This window comes from Cariama cristata, unplaced genomic scaffold, assembly GCF_000690535.1.
Source record: "Cariama cristata isolate BGI_N322 unplaced genomic scaffold, ASM69053v1 scaffold7381, whole genome shotgun sequence".
NCBI classification, from domain to species: Eukaryota; Metazoa; Chordata; class Aves; order Cariamiformes; family Cariamidae; genus Cariama; species Cariama cristata.
Window position 1 is genome coordinate 1 of NW_009599729.1, and position 19,239 is coordinate 19,239.

General features: G+C 35.8%; 1 protein-coding gene across 1 annotated transcript; it reads left to right on the forward strand.

Annotated features, from left to right (window-relative positions):
* Positions 1–103: 103 nt before the first annotated feature.
* LOC104155425 (WD repeat-containing protein 11-like) lies at positions 104–18,383 on the forward strand (the record flags this gene model as incomplete). Its single annotated transcript, XM_009709782.1, has 10 exons — positions 104–282; positions 1,125–1,236; positions 5,642–5,795; positions 9,381–9,554; positions 10,627–10,813; positions 12,801–12,966; positions 13,707–13,821; positions 14,791–14,986; positions 16,955–17,058; positions 18,207–18,383. Coding segments are annotated over 10 exons (1,564 nt in total), but the record flags the coding sequence as incomplete, so codon positions are not given.
* Positions 18,384–19,239: the final 856 nt, after the last annotated feature.

Below are 19,239 nucleotides of genomic sequence, written 5' to 3' on the forward strand. Positions count from 1 at the left end.
TGTGGAGAGCCGGCTGTGGCCTCCTGCGAGGGAATCGTGTCCTGCCGTCTTGGCCAAGGTGATCACGGCAAATACTCGGGTTCTTTTTTGTTACTGAAAATAGGCGTGCTGTGCCGTTGTGTGGAAGGCAGGCCCCCTTCTACGAGACCCTGTGGAAGTTGCTGACACTCCCGTCTCTCCCCGTTGGCCGGGCGCAGGCAGGGAGCCCGGTGTAGTTGCTGCTATCCAGCTCTCAAGCACGAACACAGCCATGGCCATAGATGAGCCATCCAGTCCCTTCTGGCAATGATATTTGCTTCTTGGGGCAGAGGTCTTGTTGGTGCAACGCACTGTAGAGATTAGAACAGCTTTTTCTGGTTTCTATTTCTGTTATTTTTGAGACTTGATGTCCAAAACCAGCACGTGTATTGGTTTTTGTATTCGTTGCTCTGAACAATGAGTTCACCCAGCTGTGCTGCAAAGTATTACCCTAATACTGCTGAATCTTAGGGAGAGAAAATGAATGAGCTGGACCAAATGATTTTTTAAAAACTGTGGCGTTTAGATTTGTCAGCTTGCAAAGCAGTGAACATGGAAGTACTCTGAAGTTCTTGGTTTGAAACTTTATTGTTCTCCTTTGGCTGTTCCTAGTTGCTTGGTGTTCACCATAGCTTTATAATTGTCATCGCATGTGGCCGCATTACGCTCTCCTGAAGTTAGACAAGCCTCAGCAGATTTCACTGTTACTGTAATCATTGTTCACATGCTCCTTTTTTGTCTTAAAAAAAGCAATTAATTATGTAATTGCAAATATACTGCTCACCTATGTACTTCTATATAAATTTTGGGAATGCTCTTCATTAATTCCTTCCTATGTGATGTCTTAAGTTTACAGAAGAGGATTTTTATAGATAGACACAAAGAGATGCTTTGCGGTGGCTTCGGGTTCCATCAGCAAATGGTTCAGCATGCAGTGCAACAACAGCATTTTATAATGCTTTTGAGTTTTGTCTTTTTAAATAATTTTTACTGTTTGATGTTTGTGTCTGGTAGCATGCATTCAACTTACAAAAAAAGCCTCATTTTTGGTGTGAAGTACTTTTTGTTCTTTTTTGCTTGTTTGATGATGATATATGCTTTTCTAGGGGCTGGCAAGGTTTGATTGCATATGGATGTCATTCTCTTGTGCTGATAGTTGATGCCAATACTGCTCAAACTTTACAGGTTTTGGAAAGACACAAAGCTAGTGTTGTCAAGGTGAGATGTACATGTTTTAAAGTATATTACTTGATTCTGGTGTATATATTATTTTTGTAAATCACTGTAAATACTTGACATGGTATCGCACTTGATTTACAATGGATTTTAGTGACAAATACCCATATTTTGCATGATCTCTTTTACAACTAAATCAAACCATACATGCTGAAACTTGAGCTAAGGTTGATGGTATACCCTTATAGAAGGTATAGAATATATAGAAATATTTGGTAGTGTTACAGAACACAGGCAGAAATGTTTCTTAACGTGACAGAATTTCAAATGAACATTACAAAATATCAAATGAATCTCTTTGTCGATGCCCTTGCTGATCTTTCCTGTTGTGGGGTAACCAGTGCACTATTTGACTAGAAAGTTACTTTTGAGTTTTTACTTCTGTTCTTACCTATAGAAAAGGAACAATAGCAGACAAAACTGAACATTTATTTTAGTGGTAAACAATGGCTAAAATTTAAGCTTAACTGTAGAGTACCTGCACTTTCTTTTGAAGGTCCTTGACTTGAAATTGCAGAGAGTTTGACTTTGTGTCAAGTGTGGAACAGGATGTATTCCTTTGATACATCATTTCTTTGACTGTGGAGAGTAATGATTCAGTCAGGGTTTAGAGGAATGTTTGGCTGGCAGATGTAATGTTTGATAGTCCTTTAGCCCAAATGCTTTATTAGAAGGCAGTCAATAGTTTATGAAGAAAAACAGATTTTTAGATAGGGGGATTTTGGTGTTTTTTGCAGTAGAAGAAAAAATTTGACTGTGCCTTCTGGAAATTGCACACTATTTTTTCCCATATGTAATTTTCTTTAAATGGGCCATCTTCATAGAGTTACACTAATACTGTGTCAGATATGACCAGTCTGGTATTTTAAAATTAAACACAATTATTTTGTCTCTGGGTTTGATAATTTCCTGTTTTCTGAGCTATCATGTTCTGATGATGTCTTTCTGCACATTAAAGAGCTTCAATTTTTTGGTGAGTGGTTTTGAAATTTCAGTATATTCAGTAGTTATACAGATGGTGGTATTTATGTATCTTTATATAGCATAATGTATTTCTGTGCTACAGAGTCCAGTTAAGTGTGTTTTTCATAATAATAAACTGTTCAAATCCTGGGTGAAAATAAATAGGTAGGGCAAAACTGATACAGATCCGTACAAGGTTTTGGCCAAGAGCCGTCCGGGTGACATTATAGCTTTTAAAAATGGTTGTAAAGTTTAGGAAATAGTTTTGCTTGGTTAGAAAGAATTTTGAAACTCACTGGCAAAAAGGAAGTTAGAAAGGTTAGGTTTCAAAATCGATACTTTATGTTGTTTTTTGACACTTGTGTGCTGTGACATGTTTAAAAATAATGCTAAAATGTCACAAAGGACCAAAACCTGATTCCTTCCGGCATGTTTGTATATGTGCCTAAATCTTCCAATGAAGTTTGGGGATTCTCAGGGTAGCCCAACTTAGAGTTTATGCTGCTGTTATGAATAGTCTCTCGTGTGACAAATGTTAGGCAACTTGTCTGACTCTCAGTAAGGAGAGGTTATTCCTCCGTTATCTCAGAACAAAGGTGTGTACATAATAGCAACCACAGAGTAAGCAACGCTTTGTGAATCAATACCTTTGCTCGCCTTTTCACAACTTGTTTAGGTAAGGATACCCTTAGCCTCAGTTGTTTTCAAGCTGCCCTTTAAAGGGAACAGATCAATTCCAATGTCTATAATTGTGTAAAAAAAAATAGAAAATGTAAGTGATATGGAGGTAGCAGCTATAATGATGACTCTCTTTTAAAATTTTCACTTCGCTTAGATAATAAGTTGTAGCAAAATTAGTTTTTGATCCATGTAGTGATAGCATTTTAATGTGGTTCAGTTACACTCACTAGCTTTGAGAAGTAACGTTATTTCAATAGGAAACCAAATGTTGAAGGCCAAATAGGTTTTATATAATTTATAAGGTAATTTTTCAAAACCACTATCTGATGCTTTATTAACAGAAATAGACTGTAAGAAAATGACTAATTTATGAGGAGGAAGAATGAAGAGAAATTCTATTCCACTTTAAGAAATAGGTATTATATTAAAAATTATTATGAGGATATGATCATTGCGGATACTTTTACATTTCTAAGACATTTTCTTCAATTCCTGACTGTTTTTTAAGAGTTTGTAAGTGCTAAGAGCATAAATAATCTCGAGGGGATCTGTAAGAAGTCTGCTGTGTATGTCTGACTTAAACTCTTTGTAGTAGAGGTTCGCTCCAGCAAACCCAGTCTACAGAGGATTTTCTCCCCAAAAACCCATGCTTCAGTTCTGAAATTTCAAAACACACCACTACCTGTAATAAAAAAGCAAAGAAAAAAAAATCAATTGTTTCATAATCCTTTTGCAGTACATTTAACTTTTTTCTTTAAATGCTTCCTGTCCTTTGGCTGTCAAAACTGTGTTTGGAATAGGTAACGATTTCACTGAAAATTGATCCATGTTAGTTGTCCATCTCTCCATAAGGTGTTTGTGGGAGCCTGATAACTTTGTATGGAGTGGATTATATCCGATTTTTTTTTTTGGTACCTTTACAAAGAGTACTTGGAGGAGTGCTTTTACAAAAGAAAATCTAATTACAGGAGGAATTTTTTGATCTGTCACAAAACTGGGAGGATTGAAATTACATTTGTGTGCATTTTGATGTATTAATAAACTAGGATAATAAAACTTTATAAATTAGGTGAGATTGTGAAAATTAAAAAAATTTCACCTCTGGTTCCTGTTTCTGACCAATGCTGCTGTATTTTGAAGTCAGATTAGAAGGGCAGTGACCAATACAGTAAGAAAATAATTTAGCAGAGGATTAGGTCGTGTGTGGGGACTTTGTTGGAGCAGTGCGACTGCCATGAGAAGAGAGAGTTTACGGTGTGAGAAAGCCACATGAGATCTGGTTAAGACTGATTACGTGAAGATCTCCTTTTTGTTCTTCATAACTTGATGACAACTCCTCCCTTGGGAAATGATGTTTTCAAGACTTGCAGTTTGCTTCAAAGTAATGTATATTTAACTGAAGAATAAATAGCATTGTAGGTTTCTACAGTTACTTTTTATAATAGATACATAGCTACATGCAGGTATCCTCATGGGTAATTTTTTTTGAACAGCAAGGAAGCAGGAATTTCAAAACTGATATTTGCAGGTAGAGGAGAGTGTCCCAAGAATTTGTTGTTATTCTGGTAGAAAAATGCTTTGGGTTTATAGCTAGAGCTCTTTGAAGATTGGTTACTGTGCATGTGTAATGTTTGTTTAATTTATTCAGGTAGGCTTTTGAGATAGATCCTGGTCACTCCTCTGAGAGGGGTAGCGCAAAGGTGGCTCCAGTGCTTTGAATGCTGTTATAAATCTAATTCATGTTGCAAAGTTAGTGGCACCTAATGATAATTCTGTTTCTATTTTTTTTATGTCATGCTTTCAATGTCTGCAAAAAGTCTTGTGTTTGGCCTTACCCCTTCTCTGTCAGGTACTGTGACAGCACACAACTGGGTAGCTACACTGTCATTTTTGTAGTAGGTAAATTCCCATTAGCTTAGCATTAAGATTGCTTTATTCTGTTAGTGTCTTTGGTCTCTCTTAGGGGCAGAAGTTCACCTTTAAAGTAGCTAGCAAAACAAGTCCACGTTGAATAGATAAGGAAGAAGTCAGTGTTATCTCCTTATAATCTCAGAAGACTTGTAGACAGAATGTTTCAAATTTCAAGACATACGGCTTTCATAAGTATTACCAACTTGCAAGCCCGTGCAGCTTGAAATCCCAAACCAGAAAGTAATATGTTGAAATCAGTGGTGGCAACATGCTGAAAAGGACCAAAAAGATGGCAAATGACAGCAATAACTTGACATGAGTCTACGCATAGATGAAAGACTGATCTTTCTTTCTCCCTAATACCATAATATTTGACAGATTAGGAAAATGACATGTTTTTAGGATGTATATAAAAATTGGATGTTAAATTCTCAGCTTTCACTTGTTTGGAAATCAGTGGATGTAGGTTTGTGGATGCCCACGCAACCCTAAACATTGCCATTTAGTTTCTTCAAAATGTTTGAGTAAATTTTTTATACGTATAGCGTATATTTATGGATTGTTGTAGTTGCCTTCAGGAACAAGGATTGTTGATTTATGTAATTTGAAAATATCAACCATGAAGTCATGCAGCACAGTTGCAACATACCTTAAATTTGCACAACTGATGGCAGCTTAAAGGTATGCTTATGCAGATGCTATTAACATTAACTATTACTATGCTTTTTTGATCTGTTAATTATTATTTGTTTATCAATCTGAAAAATACGGAGTACAGTGTCTTTGTTGTGTATGTTTACTTCCTTTAACCAATTTTCATCTCTATCTTCAGGTTAAATGGGCTAAAGAAAATTACCATCACAATATTGGCTCTCCATATTCTTTACGTTTAGCTTCTGCTGATGTTACTGGAAAAATAATTGTATGGGATGTGGCAACAGGCACGGCTCGTTGTGAAATACAAGAACATGCGAAACCAATTCAAGGTAATGATAGTGCATGATGTTTGTATGAAGTTGCTTTATGGAATATTGTGTACAAATCCATCACCTAGGTTTTGTAAACTACGCTTAATTCTGCCATAGAGTTTTACTGTTGGGATTACTAGCCTTCTGTGTGTTTGCTTCCTCATTTTATGCGTAAATGTAAGATTTATTGTCTCCCAGAGGGATGCTGTGAGATTTAATTTGTTATAGTAATGTTTTTCAAGATCTTCTGACAAAGTGTTAGAATCTATTTTTATTAATGTTATTGTTTGAAATATTTACAGTGTCAAGTACATCTGCCTGCTTTTGAATTGGGGATGTAGTGCAGTTTGCATTGCACCTGAATGTTAATGCCATCTGTAGTGGTGTAGTACTTTAACAGTATTACATTGCTGTAAGTTAAGAGTTTTGATTATGCACATGTACTGTGACAATTATTTATATAGTTCATTATACAGCTACTTGTGATCAAATATACTAGCATGATAACATACGTTTGCAAGATAATTAGAGAGAGAAGGTTTTTTTGAGCATCTGTCCAGTTGTCTGATTCATAGCTTCAGAGCAGCCTTTCTATGCATTGCAATATTAAGATGTGAAAAGGAGAAAGAATGAGATACTGTGTAAATTTTAGCATAGAAGACAGTTGTAAATAAGGTCAGTTTTGCATATAGTTGGTAGTTTGAGGTCTTGAAACTGAGTATGGTACATTTGACTTAGGTTTTAAGTGTAATTAAGTAGACATAAATGGTAAGGATTAGCACAGTGAAGAGAGAGAGGAATTTTGAGATGGTATAAATAACTGGGATTGGCTTTCGTTTGAGAAAGTTTAGCGGTTGTATTTGCTGCTTTTGATTCTGTTCTGTGGGTCGTAGCCCAGTGCGGCTGGGAAGGTCTGAAAAATACCCAGTAAACTCTACCTGAACAGTTCTGGTCAGCTGGATGTTTGAAGATTTGTTATCGCATTACCAGAGAAAAAAAATCATTATCTCATTCAGGAATTTCACAAGTCTGGGGGAAGTAAGAAACAAAAGCAAAAACCAACCAAGCAATCAAAATCCCACAAAAAAACCCTCAAACAAACAAAACCAAAAAGCCTGGAGGGAGGAGCTGTGCATTTATGATAATGTGAGCTATAGGAGATTTATGTTTGCTTGTGCTAGAGGCAGAAATTTCTAGAAACTTGGTGTAGAGGTCAGTACTATCTTAATTGGTCTGATGAAGGAGGGAGAATAGCCGCTGGCCAGGTATAACACAATTAAGAGAATGTATTGGAAAGGAATAATTGTCTTTTTCCTTGCTTCCTTTTGTGCTCGTCTATTAGTAAGGTGTCACCCATCAAATGCTCCCTTTCATTAGCATCTTGTACTTCATCAATGAGAAAGTTAAGGTAGTGTTAGAACTCAGAAAAGGGAATCAAAAGATCTAGCCTTCATTCCTTAGTGCATCACACACTCAATATCCTTATTACCATTGCTTTAGTAGGTGCAGTTTGTAGTTGATAGCAGTAGTCTCCTGCTATTGTAAAACTTGATTTTTTGGTTCTAATTACTTGTGGTAGGCACTTTTCTGTCTGTTGGAACCACTCCTAACAGCTGACCAGGAGCTGGCTAGAGCATTGGAACCTGGTCAGCTTTGTGCCTGGTCTGCTTCCAGTACCTGTGCTGATGCTGCCAGTGGACTGCTTCCAGCATCGGAGTGGCTCTTTCAGAATTAGCTGGGAGGGATAACGCTGCAAGTACAGCGGCATCAACATGTTGTGCTGCATGTTCTGGATTTCTCTTTATTGTTACTGCTGTCCATGCTAGCTGTATGTCTACAAATTATTTCTGAAGTAAATTTTAGAATGTTCCCCCTCCCTGCCTGAGAAACGACCATAATGAGTTTCTAAGAATAATTTATAGTTTATTTGAACTATTTTAAAAACTTGTGATGATGCTTGTATTATACCTGTTTTTTATTTTAAATTCTATTATATGAAAGCCCGCTTAACAAAAAAACCCCAACAATCTAATTTTGTTATTAATCTGTTTTTAGAAATCCTGTGAAACTAGATAGAATATTGTAAGTCTGTAAGTTTCATGGTGGGACACTGAAAATTTATTCTGTTGACTGCAGTTAATTTTATTAGTTTTATTTCTTTGTGCGTGTGTGTTGTAAGTTGCATAGTATTTACTCCTGACACCAATTCACTGAATGTTTGGAGTTTTGACCATGCCGTTTGCAGATTTCTTCAGGTTTTCAGACCCAATGAAGGCTTTGCAATCTGCTGAGTGCTGAAAAAAAGTTAATAAGCAACAGAATTAAAATTCCATTCTGTCCTCAGTCCCTTATTTGATTCAGCAATAACCTCTCTCAAAAGCGGCTTCTTTTCCTTTCAGTCTGTTTCTGAGATCTCTGGCTTTTTACAAGCCTGTAGAAAATGTTGCAAATACAGAGATTGAGCATCGGAGTGATCTGCTGGTTCTCTGTGTGTTTTGTGTGTTTTCTGCAAGAGCTTTGTAGGATTACAGCAGGAGCCTGGCTGTTTCAGTGAGGAGAAAAGTGGTACATCAGTGTAAGGGACAACTCTTTATTTGATCCAAACTCAGCTGAGGAGGAGTTAACCTTTTTTTAACTTACACTGTAACTGGTTGGGACATGTGTGGCTGGATATTTTTTTTTTTTTCTCTGAAACTCAGTGAGAAGCACTTACCAGCTCTGAAAAAGCTGAATTGATAAACAGAAGAACAGCTGAGGAAGGAAGTGTTTTCAACATCTTAATATATATGAACATGCTGTAGAGAAGCTGTGACCTGGTGAGGCCATGCAGTGAGTGGTAGGGCTGGAGGGACTTCATCCATTGCCTGCCTGACCCATTCTATTGTCTAAAACGCTGCCTGATGGAGCTTGTAGGTAGCTCTAATACAGCTCCTTTCAGGTAACTGAGGTGTCTCTCTGTTCTTACTAACAGAAAGCAGTCTTTTATGTCCATTTATCTTGAATGTTTAAATGATGCCCAGCTGTGATGATTGGCAACCATACCTCTTCAGACTGACCCTGGCATTTGAGCGCTGTACTTATATTCTTGATTCTGTGTTACAATCAGTTTCATTTTGCTCTTGAACTTAGGACTCTCTGTTTAAAAAGTATTTGAAGTGGAGAAGACATTTGTTTCCTGGTCCAATACGGATACCATCTCAAATGTTAATTTGGGATGATGTTATGGTTGATTGCATCATCCCAAATATCAATTGGGATGTTGTATGATTCTTTTCATTTTAACTGTACAATGGTTCTGTACAGTACAGTATGTTGTTTCAGATGGGAATTCAATGGCTGAAAAGATCTGACTTCTGCAGATAGGATGTGCGTTGTGTGCATGTGTGCAGACATGTGTAACCCAATTTATTGCTGCATGTTGAAAACATCAATTCAGGTCATAAAAGGAACTTATTTTTTAGAATTGTGAAATAGAAGCATCTTGTTACTAACAAGTCACACTTCATTTCTTTAAAGATGGGGTTTTATAGAACAAAAATAGTTTTAAAATAGAACAAACTTTTGAAAATTAATTTCACTGTTGTTCCTTCTTTCTTTTGACAGATATGCAGTGGTTGTGGAATCAAGATGCTTCTAGAGATTTACTGCTTGCAGTTCATCCACCTAACTATATTGTACTGTGGAATGCAGACACGGGCACCAAACTCTGGAAGAAAAGTTATGCGGAAAATATCCTGTCTTTTTCATTTGACCCCTTTGATCCATCCCACTTAGCTTGTAAGTTTATATGTATAAATAGTGTGACCTAAATATATGTGACCAGGAAAAATGTTAAACTAAAATGTTAACATTGAGATTAAAAGTAATGGATTGGAAAGAATAATGTCATAACTGCCAAGAAGTCTTCTCAAAACAAAGAAAAGGGAGTCTTTGGCCAGTGTGGAATCTTCTAAAATAAAATGTTGTTGTGTGAGGGGAGGGGAAAAGTAGCCATAAGTAGAGAAGTTGAAGAGATGTCTGAAAAGAATTGTTTGAGACTTTACAAAAGAAGGTGTAAAGCATGTAGATAGGGAGCTGGAGGAAGCCAAGTATAGAGAGCTCTGTTAGTCTGACATAAAAAGCTATAAAAGGATGGATGCTGAGGGAGAATCCAGTGAGATGAGTAGACCAAGAATAAATGTTACCTTCAACAGAAAAGATTTTTTTTTTTTTGAAAGTAATACAGTGTGAGCATCAGTTTCAGCAGCAATTTGGACATGAAGGGCAATGTAGTACAGATTTATTCGCATTTTAGTGGAAAGAAACTAAGAGAAATAAGAGAGTCACCATTAGTTGTATTTTTTTACCTGCTGTACCATTCAATCTTCTATAAACATGTAGTAAAATCTTAGCTACATCTTTACAGCTTAGCTGAATCATTATGCTGCAACATAAATAATGTGAGTTAATGATTCTTTGAGCCATGGTCTGCATGAGAACAAAAAATGGTGACATAGCCAATGTGGGCAACCCTGCCTTCTGTTTGCGTTGTGAAGCTTAAAGAAAAATAGTTGATGAGAGAGACTAACTGTTCTGAACAACCAAGAGGTTTCTACCTGTAGTCCCCACAGTATTTTTTTAGTATAGACTTAATTTTGAAAAATGGATTTTTGTGGCCATTAATTAATTGTAATGGAACATCTGCTGCTCTTTCAGTAGAAGGTGCTGGTTGTCTAGAATTATGAGTTTTCTACCTAATGCAGTAGTATTAAAGTTATTAGCATTTCTCCCCACCAAACTTTCGTTAAAATGGAACGCCACAATCAAATTGCGGATTTTGCTATAACAAAAACTGTTTTTCTTGGTACAGTGCTCACCAGTGAAGGAATAGTGTTCATCTCTGACTTCTCTCCTTCCAAAGCTCCTGCCAGCTCAGGGAAGAAAGTTTACATCTCTAGTCCCCATGCCAGTCCTTCTCACAACAAGCTGGCTGCTGCTACGGGGGCCAAAAAGGCCCTTGATAAAGTAAAAATCTTAATCAGTAATGAAAAACCAAGGTAGGTTGCAAATATTTCTTCTCGGATAATGTTTTGTATACCTGTATATTTTATAGGTATAATTGGGTTAAAGCGTATAAGGTAATTAGTTTAAAAAAAGAAAATTCATTGGGGTAGGCAGATAGATGGATATCCTATATGAGGATGTTGTTTAAGAATGTAATATTGACAGATATTCATTCAGTTCTGTTCATAAGAACAGCCATATCATCCCAGCATGTTTTATATAAGTTAATGACATGATGTTCTCCCTTCACTAACAGATTTTCATGCAGGTGTAAATTTGGAAACATCTTTCTCAGAGGAGGGGGGGAAAAAAGATGAATATGGGTTAATGTAATTCATTTCAATTGTGGAATGAGAAAGGATATAATAAGAGTGTAGAAATTATGTAAGTACTGTTACCTGAGAAGCGTTTTCATTCTGATGTGGTAAGTGATACCGCAGTGGGAGGTGTGGTTTTTAAGTTAATAGTGTATAAGTAAAATTAGAATTTATACATGCATATTTGTGTATCTTCTGACCTTTTAAAACTAAAGTTGTTGCCTTTAGAGGTTTGGTAGGGTTTTTTTGTTGTTAGAAATTCTCTAGGCCGCTTTCTTGTGTGGTGTAATTCTTTTTTTTTTCTTTTTGTATTTTCTGTTTGAGTAATAAAAGTATTTATGAAACCTCTATTAAATGTGAGAACAAACTAATCAGACTGTATTATCAGTTAGCAGTAGACACCAAAATTTAGTGCAGATAGGAAATTTATACTGTTTTAATAAGGTGTTTAAATTGCAAACTGGGGAGAAGGCTTGATGATACCTCCTCTGGTAATCATTTAAGAAATTGTGATTCTTACATGAAGTTAATGGGCGTGATCTTGTCATTTTGTGTTCTAAGATGCCTGATTTGTGCTGCATCAGACAGAACACCTGATTTGCAAATACTGAGACAGTACATATGCTGCTGTGGCCTTATGTGTGCTCTGTAATAACAGCAAAACAACAAATATACCATTTTTCTGCATTCTCCTGATTGCATTTTAAATTGTATATTAATATTGCCAAAGGTGTAATAGTCTTCCCTTTTCTTCCTCCTCTTCCATCCAGAACACCTGATAAGACTGGAATGGGAAAAAGGGAGGAAGAATTGTAGCAGCAATGATTTATGTGGTTTTGCGTGAGTTTGAGGAAAGAGGAGCAGGAGATTGTCAGGAAGGTGACTGCGGACAAAAAGAGACTCATAGTCCTGAAGCAAGGAATGAATTGCAAGAAGTGTGTAAGGGGGGTTTAGTGTGTGGTAGAACGAGGAGATTAAAGCCAAACACAACACTTCAGAAGGGATGATACATCAAATGGGTTCAGAGGCTTTCAAAACTGAACACAGTATGAGGATGATTTTCTTCAATTTGACTTGGGTACAGTTCATTGGATTGCATGTACCTAATGAACCTCTTTACCTTGCAGCCAGTCTTCTGTTAACGTTCATGATGAACTGATGATCATGATGAAATGATGAACTTTCCTGCTCTTTGCCACTTTCTCTGAATTTTGAAGACTGCTGTTCTTGATAGGCTAGTTCAGTTCATTTCAAAATAAAGTAATATGCATAATAATATAGAAATTGAAGTGAGCAGTATGTTTAAGGGTCATTTCCCATGAATACCGGTAAATATCATAGCAGTTAGCACTGTTCATAATTGAATTGCTTTGTATTTGAGATGTGCAAGAATTAGACTTGTTACATTTGAATCACATACCATTTTAAAAATTACTCTGTGATCTTATTTAGACAAAAGTCAATAGAGTGTGTATCTTTTGAAATTCAGTGATGCTTTGCACTGCTGTAGCAATTAAATGGAAATCTACCGTTGCCTAGCGAACAGAATAGGGAATACTTGGAAAAAAATGCAGCTGCATGGAAGTTTATACTGTTAATTTTATTTTGAACTTGAAGTATTTGTTGACACAACTTGATTAAAGTTGTATCTAATGTTTTACAGTGCTGAATCTGTGACACTCAATGACTGTCTTCAGTTGTCATATTTGCCTTCCAAAAGAAACTACATGCTGTTACTGTATCCCAGAGAAATTTTGATTCTTGACTTGGAAGTGAATCAGACAGTGGGTGTTATTGCAATTGAAAGAACAGGTGTGCCTTTCCTACAGGTAATGAAAATTTCAGTCGTTTCTACCATTGTAATAGTTTATTCAGATCATATGTAAATTCGTGACCCATTGCTAGTTGTGTTTTGATTAGTTCTAGAGGATGAAAAGTTAGCTCATTGGGGGGGGGAAATACCCTTTGAACCAAGCATAGTTTACTTTAGTTTTCTGAAGTCTGCAGCAAACCCACTTTATGTTGGGCGTTACAGAAGTTACCAGTGTGGAAACAGTGCTGTGGAAAAAGGACGTTTTGTTCTCCGGTGTTTAAGCTGCTTATACACAAGTTAATAAAGTTAGTAATAGTTCTCTGATCATCTACCTTTGCTTAATTAGACAGCTAAGTCTAGCCCGAGGTCTTATTGAAGCATCTTTATTCTCTTGGAATCATGAATTCTGATACCAAAAAAGGAAGGTTTGAGGGTTTTTTGTTGTTTTTTTTTTTTTGTTGGTTTTTTTTAAAAAAGTGATAGCTAGAAAAGAATATATGAGTACATCAATGTTTAAAAAAAAAATATCCCAAACCAGTACACAATTCGAACAAAAACTTTTAATGAATTTCTCAAATTTAATTTACTTTCTTAGTCACAAGTACTGTAGCTAAAGAACTTCATTGAAGTGTTGCATTAATGGTAACGTTTTTAGTGACTTGCTTATACATCAGGAATTGTATGTTCATTTGCAAATGGACTTTGCAAAGGATAAAATTTTGATAACGCAATATAATGTAGTATCTCTTTACCTAGGTAATTCCTTGTTTTCAGCGTGATGGGTTATTTTGCCTACATGAAAATGGTTGTATAACTTTAAGAGTTCGCAGATCTAGCTGCAGTATAACTGGAACTCCAAATGAAGAGCCAGGTAAGTTTTGTGTCAAGAATGTCCAGAAATGAACATTTAATTAAATACTTTAACACCAATATTAACCATCATGCCTCATACATGATGGTGAATTACAGCCCATCTAGTGTTTTTTTTTCCTCTTATACATTAAATTTAAATTTATGCTGCATTTTCCCAAAATTTTTTTTGACTTCTGTGATATTTAGTGCAAAATAAGATATATTAATGTCCTGAAAATCCTTTTATCACCAAATAATACTTTAATTATGAGGTGGCTTAACAGTCGCATATACAAGAATGTTTCAGATAAAAGATGATTAGTGTGTTCTTTTTATCTTTAAAAAAACCCCGTATTTTCCAGGTGGACACAAGGTTTTAGAAGTCATTTGGTCAATTGGAAGAATTGATTTTAGAACTAAGACATGGACTGAAATTTAGATTAAAATCTAAATTATTAAACCTTTGTCTCTTTTATGAAATGTTATTAAGAATAGCCTTTTAAATATGATGGAGGAGATTGGAAAAAAAGAAGGGAAAACATGGTTCTGTAAATGTAAATAAATGATTTTGGGGGCTTTTTTTGTTTGGTTGGTTTTTTGGTTAGTTTTGGTAGTTTGGTAATTAGCTCTAGTGAGCTATATTACTTGCTTCCAGGTTTACTAATAAACCAAATGTGGAGAGCAGATACACTTTCTGCTAAGATATGAAACAGTCTTTTTTTTTTTTTTTTAGATTTTTGCAAGAGTCGTGTGGAATAAGATATTTTAAAGACAAAGTTACATTTTTTGGAGAACTTTTCAGAGCTGTGTTTTGTACAGCAAGAGCAGCAGTATATAGTTTTTGATTGTTTTCCTTAATTGTTGAACAGGAAGCACATAGATTTCAACCAAAGAGCTCAGTCATGCTGCAGATTTACCTCTGTTGATTGATCACATCATATGTTTTCCCATCTAATTGTTTGTCCTCTGTGGGACATTGATGTTACAGATCCAGACCCAGTTCAGGAGCTGATTTATGATTTAAGAAGTCAGTGTGATGCAATCAGGGTAACAAAAACAGTTCGACCCTTCAGTATGGTGTGTTGCCCAGTGAATGAGAATTCTGCAGCTCTCATAGTCAGTGATGGCAGGGTAATGATCTGGGAATTAAAATCCAGTATTTCTGGCAGAAATGTGCGTAACAGGTAATGGGATTTATTTTTCTTATCAAAGCTTCCATATGTTACATTTACAAGTGGTGTGTAGTATTTAATTATATTCCAAAAGCAACAGTGATGTCCTTGTGTGTATGGTAGTGTGATGTGTGCTATACATGTATATGAATGAAAGGAAGAGGAACAAAATATATCATCCAAATAGATTCGTTCCTATGCTTTGGGAAAGTGAAGGAACTGTATTTACTCTTCTTTCTTTACAAAATAATTCCATACTAAGTGGTTGAAATAAGAAAACAGAAGATAGAATGAATATTCACATTCTTTCGGGGGAACATTTTCTTCTCATTTGGCTTTCTTCGGACTACATGACTTTTCTCAGGAATGGATCCCTCACTTTCAGTCACATGAAAGGACTTCAAAATGAGTCTGGGAAGGACTACATTTTTAGTAGCAGAAAGGTTTTCTGCTAGATTTGTGCAAACTTGACACAGAGCAATATGAGGCTGCACAGCAGGTGGCTGGAATACGGTGGTATTTTTATATACAATTGTTCCTACCCATGGCAGGGGATTGGAACTACATAAACAATATTCTTTATATACAAAGCCTTTAGAGTTTTAGATTTTGAGCGGTCTCTAAAAATACTATATGAAGTAGTATAGTTCTTTGAACATTCAGTGTACTAAGGTAGTTCTGCTGCAATAAACCTTCAAAGTTCTATTGAATAAAATAAATAACTTACTGCCATAAAAGAAAAACAGAAGTCTTAGCATACTTTTAAATGTCAGTAGTACCAGATTTCAACACAGATCCTTTTGTTGCTCATCAGTGATTTAATGTTCTTATTCTTGGTGTTCTCAAAAATACTATTAGATGGATTCTTTGTGACGCATATCCAAGATAGCTGTTTAGGATCCGTAGGTTGCTGGGGTTTACTTCTTGTATTCTTAGACTCCTTTCTAAAACATTGATCTTTGCCATGATTATATAACCAGGAAAAATGAAATAATAATAATAATATAAGAACCAGTGAGCCTAGAGGATTTTGGATATGGTTTGATTGTACTGAAAAGTAAAGCATATTTCTAGTTGGCACAGAGTCTTTAACGGATTTGGAAGGAGTCTTCTTCCATTAGCTCTTGATCCTGCTGGATTTGGTGATCTTAATTAAAATTTGAACTCTGTGAGATTTTAAAGATGAAGGTTTTGTACGTGCCTTAAACAGCATTTTTTGCGTACAGCTAGGTGCAGTCAGTAGTCTTTGGTCTTTGCTTGTGACATAGACCTGCCCTCAGCTCAGCAAGATATGATTACCAAGGCTGCAAAGGCTGTTTGAGTCCCTTTAAGATGGAGATTTTGCTGGAACCCAATCACAGTTGTTGGGGGAAAAATAACCCAAAAACCTGACGCGTAGATATCTCACAAGACAGTAGACATAGATAATCCTGTAAGTTTCTGCTGTAACTTTGTATATGCAGAGGCACTCGTGTTTCATATGCTTAGGTGAAAGGCAGTGTTTCAGTCATGGGTTTTGTCATCTGGAACCTATGTAAGTTTATATAGGTTAACAAAAACCGTTCCCCAGGTTTGGGAATCTGTTCTCAAATGTTGAAATATTTATGATTGTTGCTTAGCTGTATTCATTAACATAGCTGTACATACTAATACACAATATATTTAAAAACTTCCATTCAGTGCTTACTTCAGAACAGGGAATACATCTGTCTGTTTTTCTGTTACTTAGAAATATCTCTGTAAGGAAGATGAAAGTTATTTTGAATTTTGTACATTTTTGTGTGCGTTGTCTCCTGGTGGAGTTGTTCATGGAAGTTGATAGTGGGAATAATCTTCTCAAAATGTTCTGCAAGTAGTAAGTGGTAGGAATACTGAAAGAACAATCTGAGGGGGAAAAAAACCAAAACAAAACAAAATTGAGGACCTAAGTCAACAGGTGATCCAGTTTGTGTTAGCAACTTGTTTTCATTTCTTTCACAGCAGTTTAAGTGCATCACCTTTGTATTCCCCTGTCTCATTCTGTGGAATCCCTGTAGGAGCATTTCAAAATAAACTTCCAGATCTCTCATTAGACAACATGATTGGTAAGAATTTCTTTCACTAATATTACTCTACTTATTTCTAGGATTCTTGCGTCATTGTACATCTTAGCTTACTTAAGAACTACATATGTTAGAATTATTTTCTGTGCAATTTAAATAGTAATTATGAAAGAAAAGAATTCCTGTTTACTAAATAAATTATCAAAATAATCTTTTTTAGGATTTTATGTTGAGGTTCTCTGAAAGGAAAAAAGGTAATTTAAAATGGAATTTGGCCAAAATTCCTTCGGTTTTTTGATGGTCATCTGAAACAGATAAAGACAGTTTATCTGATGCGACCCATCTTTGTGACATCTAGATAGCAACCAACACTTTGGTATTGAGAGATGTTCTGTAAAGACGGTTACCTTTACGTTGTAAAACTAAATTTTATTGGAAAAGCAACTAGTGCTGTTCAGAAATACAAAGGCACACATTTGGAATTGCTTTTGGTAAAAGTTGACTGTATTAGCTGGCGCCGGCAACTTACCACTGTGGGAGGTTCTTTTGCACTTTATCTTGTATGTTTAAAGATGACATTTAGGGCATGATTTTTCTTACCTGCATTTCCTGTAGTGATTGACGTCATAGCTGTTGTTATTTTGTGCCTTGCATCATACAGACTGGTACAACTGACTGCAGAAGGTATACAGCAGTGGAATTACATCTTTTTTGCGCCCATCTTTATTGTTGTATCTGAGCAAATTCACTGTATTTCTAGCGGTAGATTGCACTCAGATTTTACTGTTTGGAGTTATACTTCCATAAGTCTTTGGATTGGTCTAGTAATTTTAAAATATTTGTAACTAACTTTAAAAACAAAAGGAGAGGAAAAAAAAAATAAAAGCTACCCTTGAAATCTGGAAGAAGACTGAAATGGTTGCACTTACTTTTTTTCCCTTACTTTTTTTTTTTTTTCCTTCTTAGTGTTAGGGGAAAAAGTTTGTATTGGAGAAATTTTTGGAAGTGCAGTCTTCCAAAAATTTCATCATACAGAATTCAACAGGAAGGAATGCGTTTTTAAATAAACATTGCTCTTTTATACATTAGACTATTTGTAATTTTTAATTTATAAACTCCTGTGTCTGATAACTTTTCATAACATCTCCAATTAAAACCTAATACTAATAAGAGCTTTAATTTTTAAGCAGGGCAAGGCACAATTGCTGGAGAAGAACAGTTAAAGAGTTCTTTTCTGCAAGAAGTGCACCTCAAATTTCTGCTGACTGGACTTCTTTCAGGACTTCCCTTGCCTCCGTTTGCTATCCGCATGTGCCCACCTCTTACAACAAAAAACATTAAACAGTATGAGCCAATGCTTGCTGTAGGTAAGTGCCTTGAATAGGTTATTTGATGCTCTCAAATAATATATTCTATATTAAATAAAAATATACAATCATAGAATGGTTTGATTGGAAGGGATTTTAAAGATCATGTAGTTCCAACCTTCCTGCCATGGGCAGGGACAATTGGTATAAAATATAGTTACTAATATGGGGTGGGGGGGAGGGGGGAATCTATCTTTTGATCCTGTGTGACTAACACGGATAACAACCCTTGTATTAGTTTGCATCCATGACAGTCTTCAGATTCTTTTTTTCCTGCCTTGAATTTAAGTAATGCTACCTGAAAAATTGCAATATATTAGCAAGTTTGTATTTATCCTTTCGTTTGCTATTCTGTTGGTCCCTTGATACACTCAGCCTTTTACATGCTGCTCTCGCTTCATTCTAAACATCAATAAACACAGACTTCTGCAGCACTGCATTCCTAGAATAAGTAAATGAACTTAACAGAGACTGTATTTTTGTTATGATCTAAGTACCTAAAAATACACCTAAAGCATGTTATTTTTCCTGAATGAATCTATTCTGTCTTACTACAAATGTAGTTAAACTCATCTGCATATTAGAATAGATGCCAATGAGCACCTGATTAATTAACTCCGAGTTTCCTCTATTTAAATCTGATTTTTCTGTCATGCTCTTTCTGACCACATCAGGGATTTCACAGTGTATCCATACAGGCTACTGTCTTTCTCTGCAGTCGACAGACCAGAACGGTAGACACAGAGATGCTGTAATTTAAAGATTGTAGTGGGTTCTAAAATTAGACCTCTGGATCTGGGTCGTTCAAACGTGTTCTTGCTATATCTAAGATATCAGTTGATTCTGGGCTGCACAG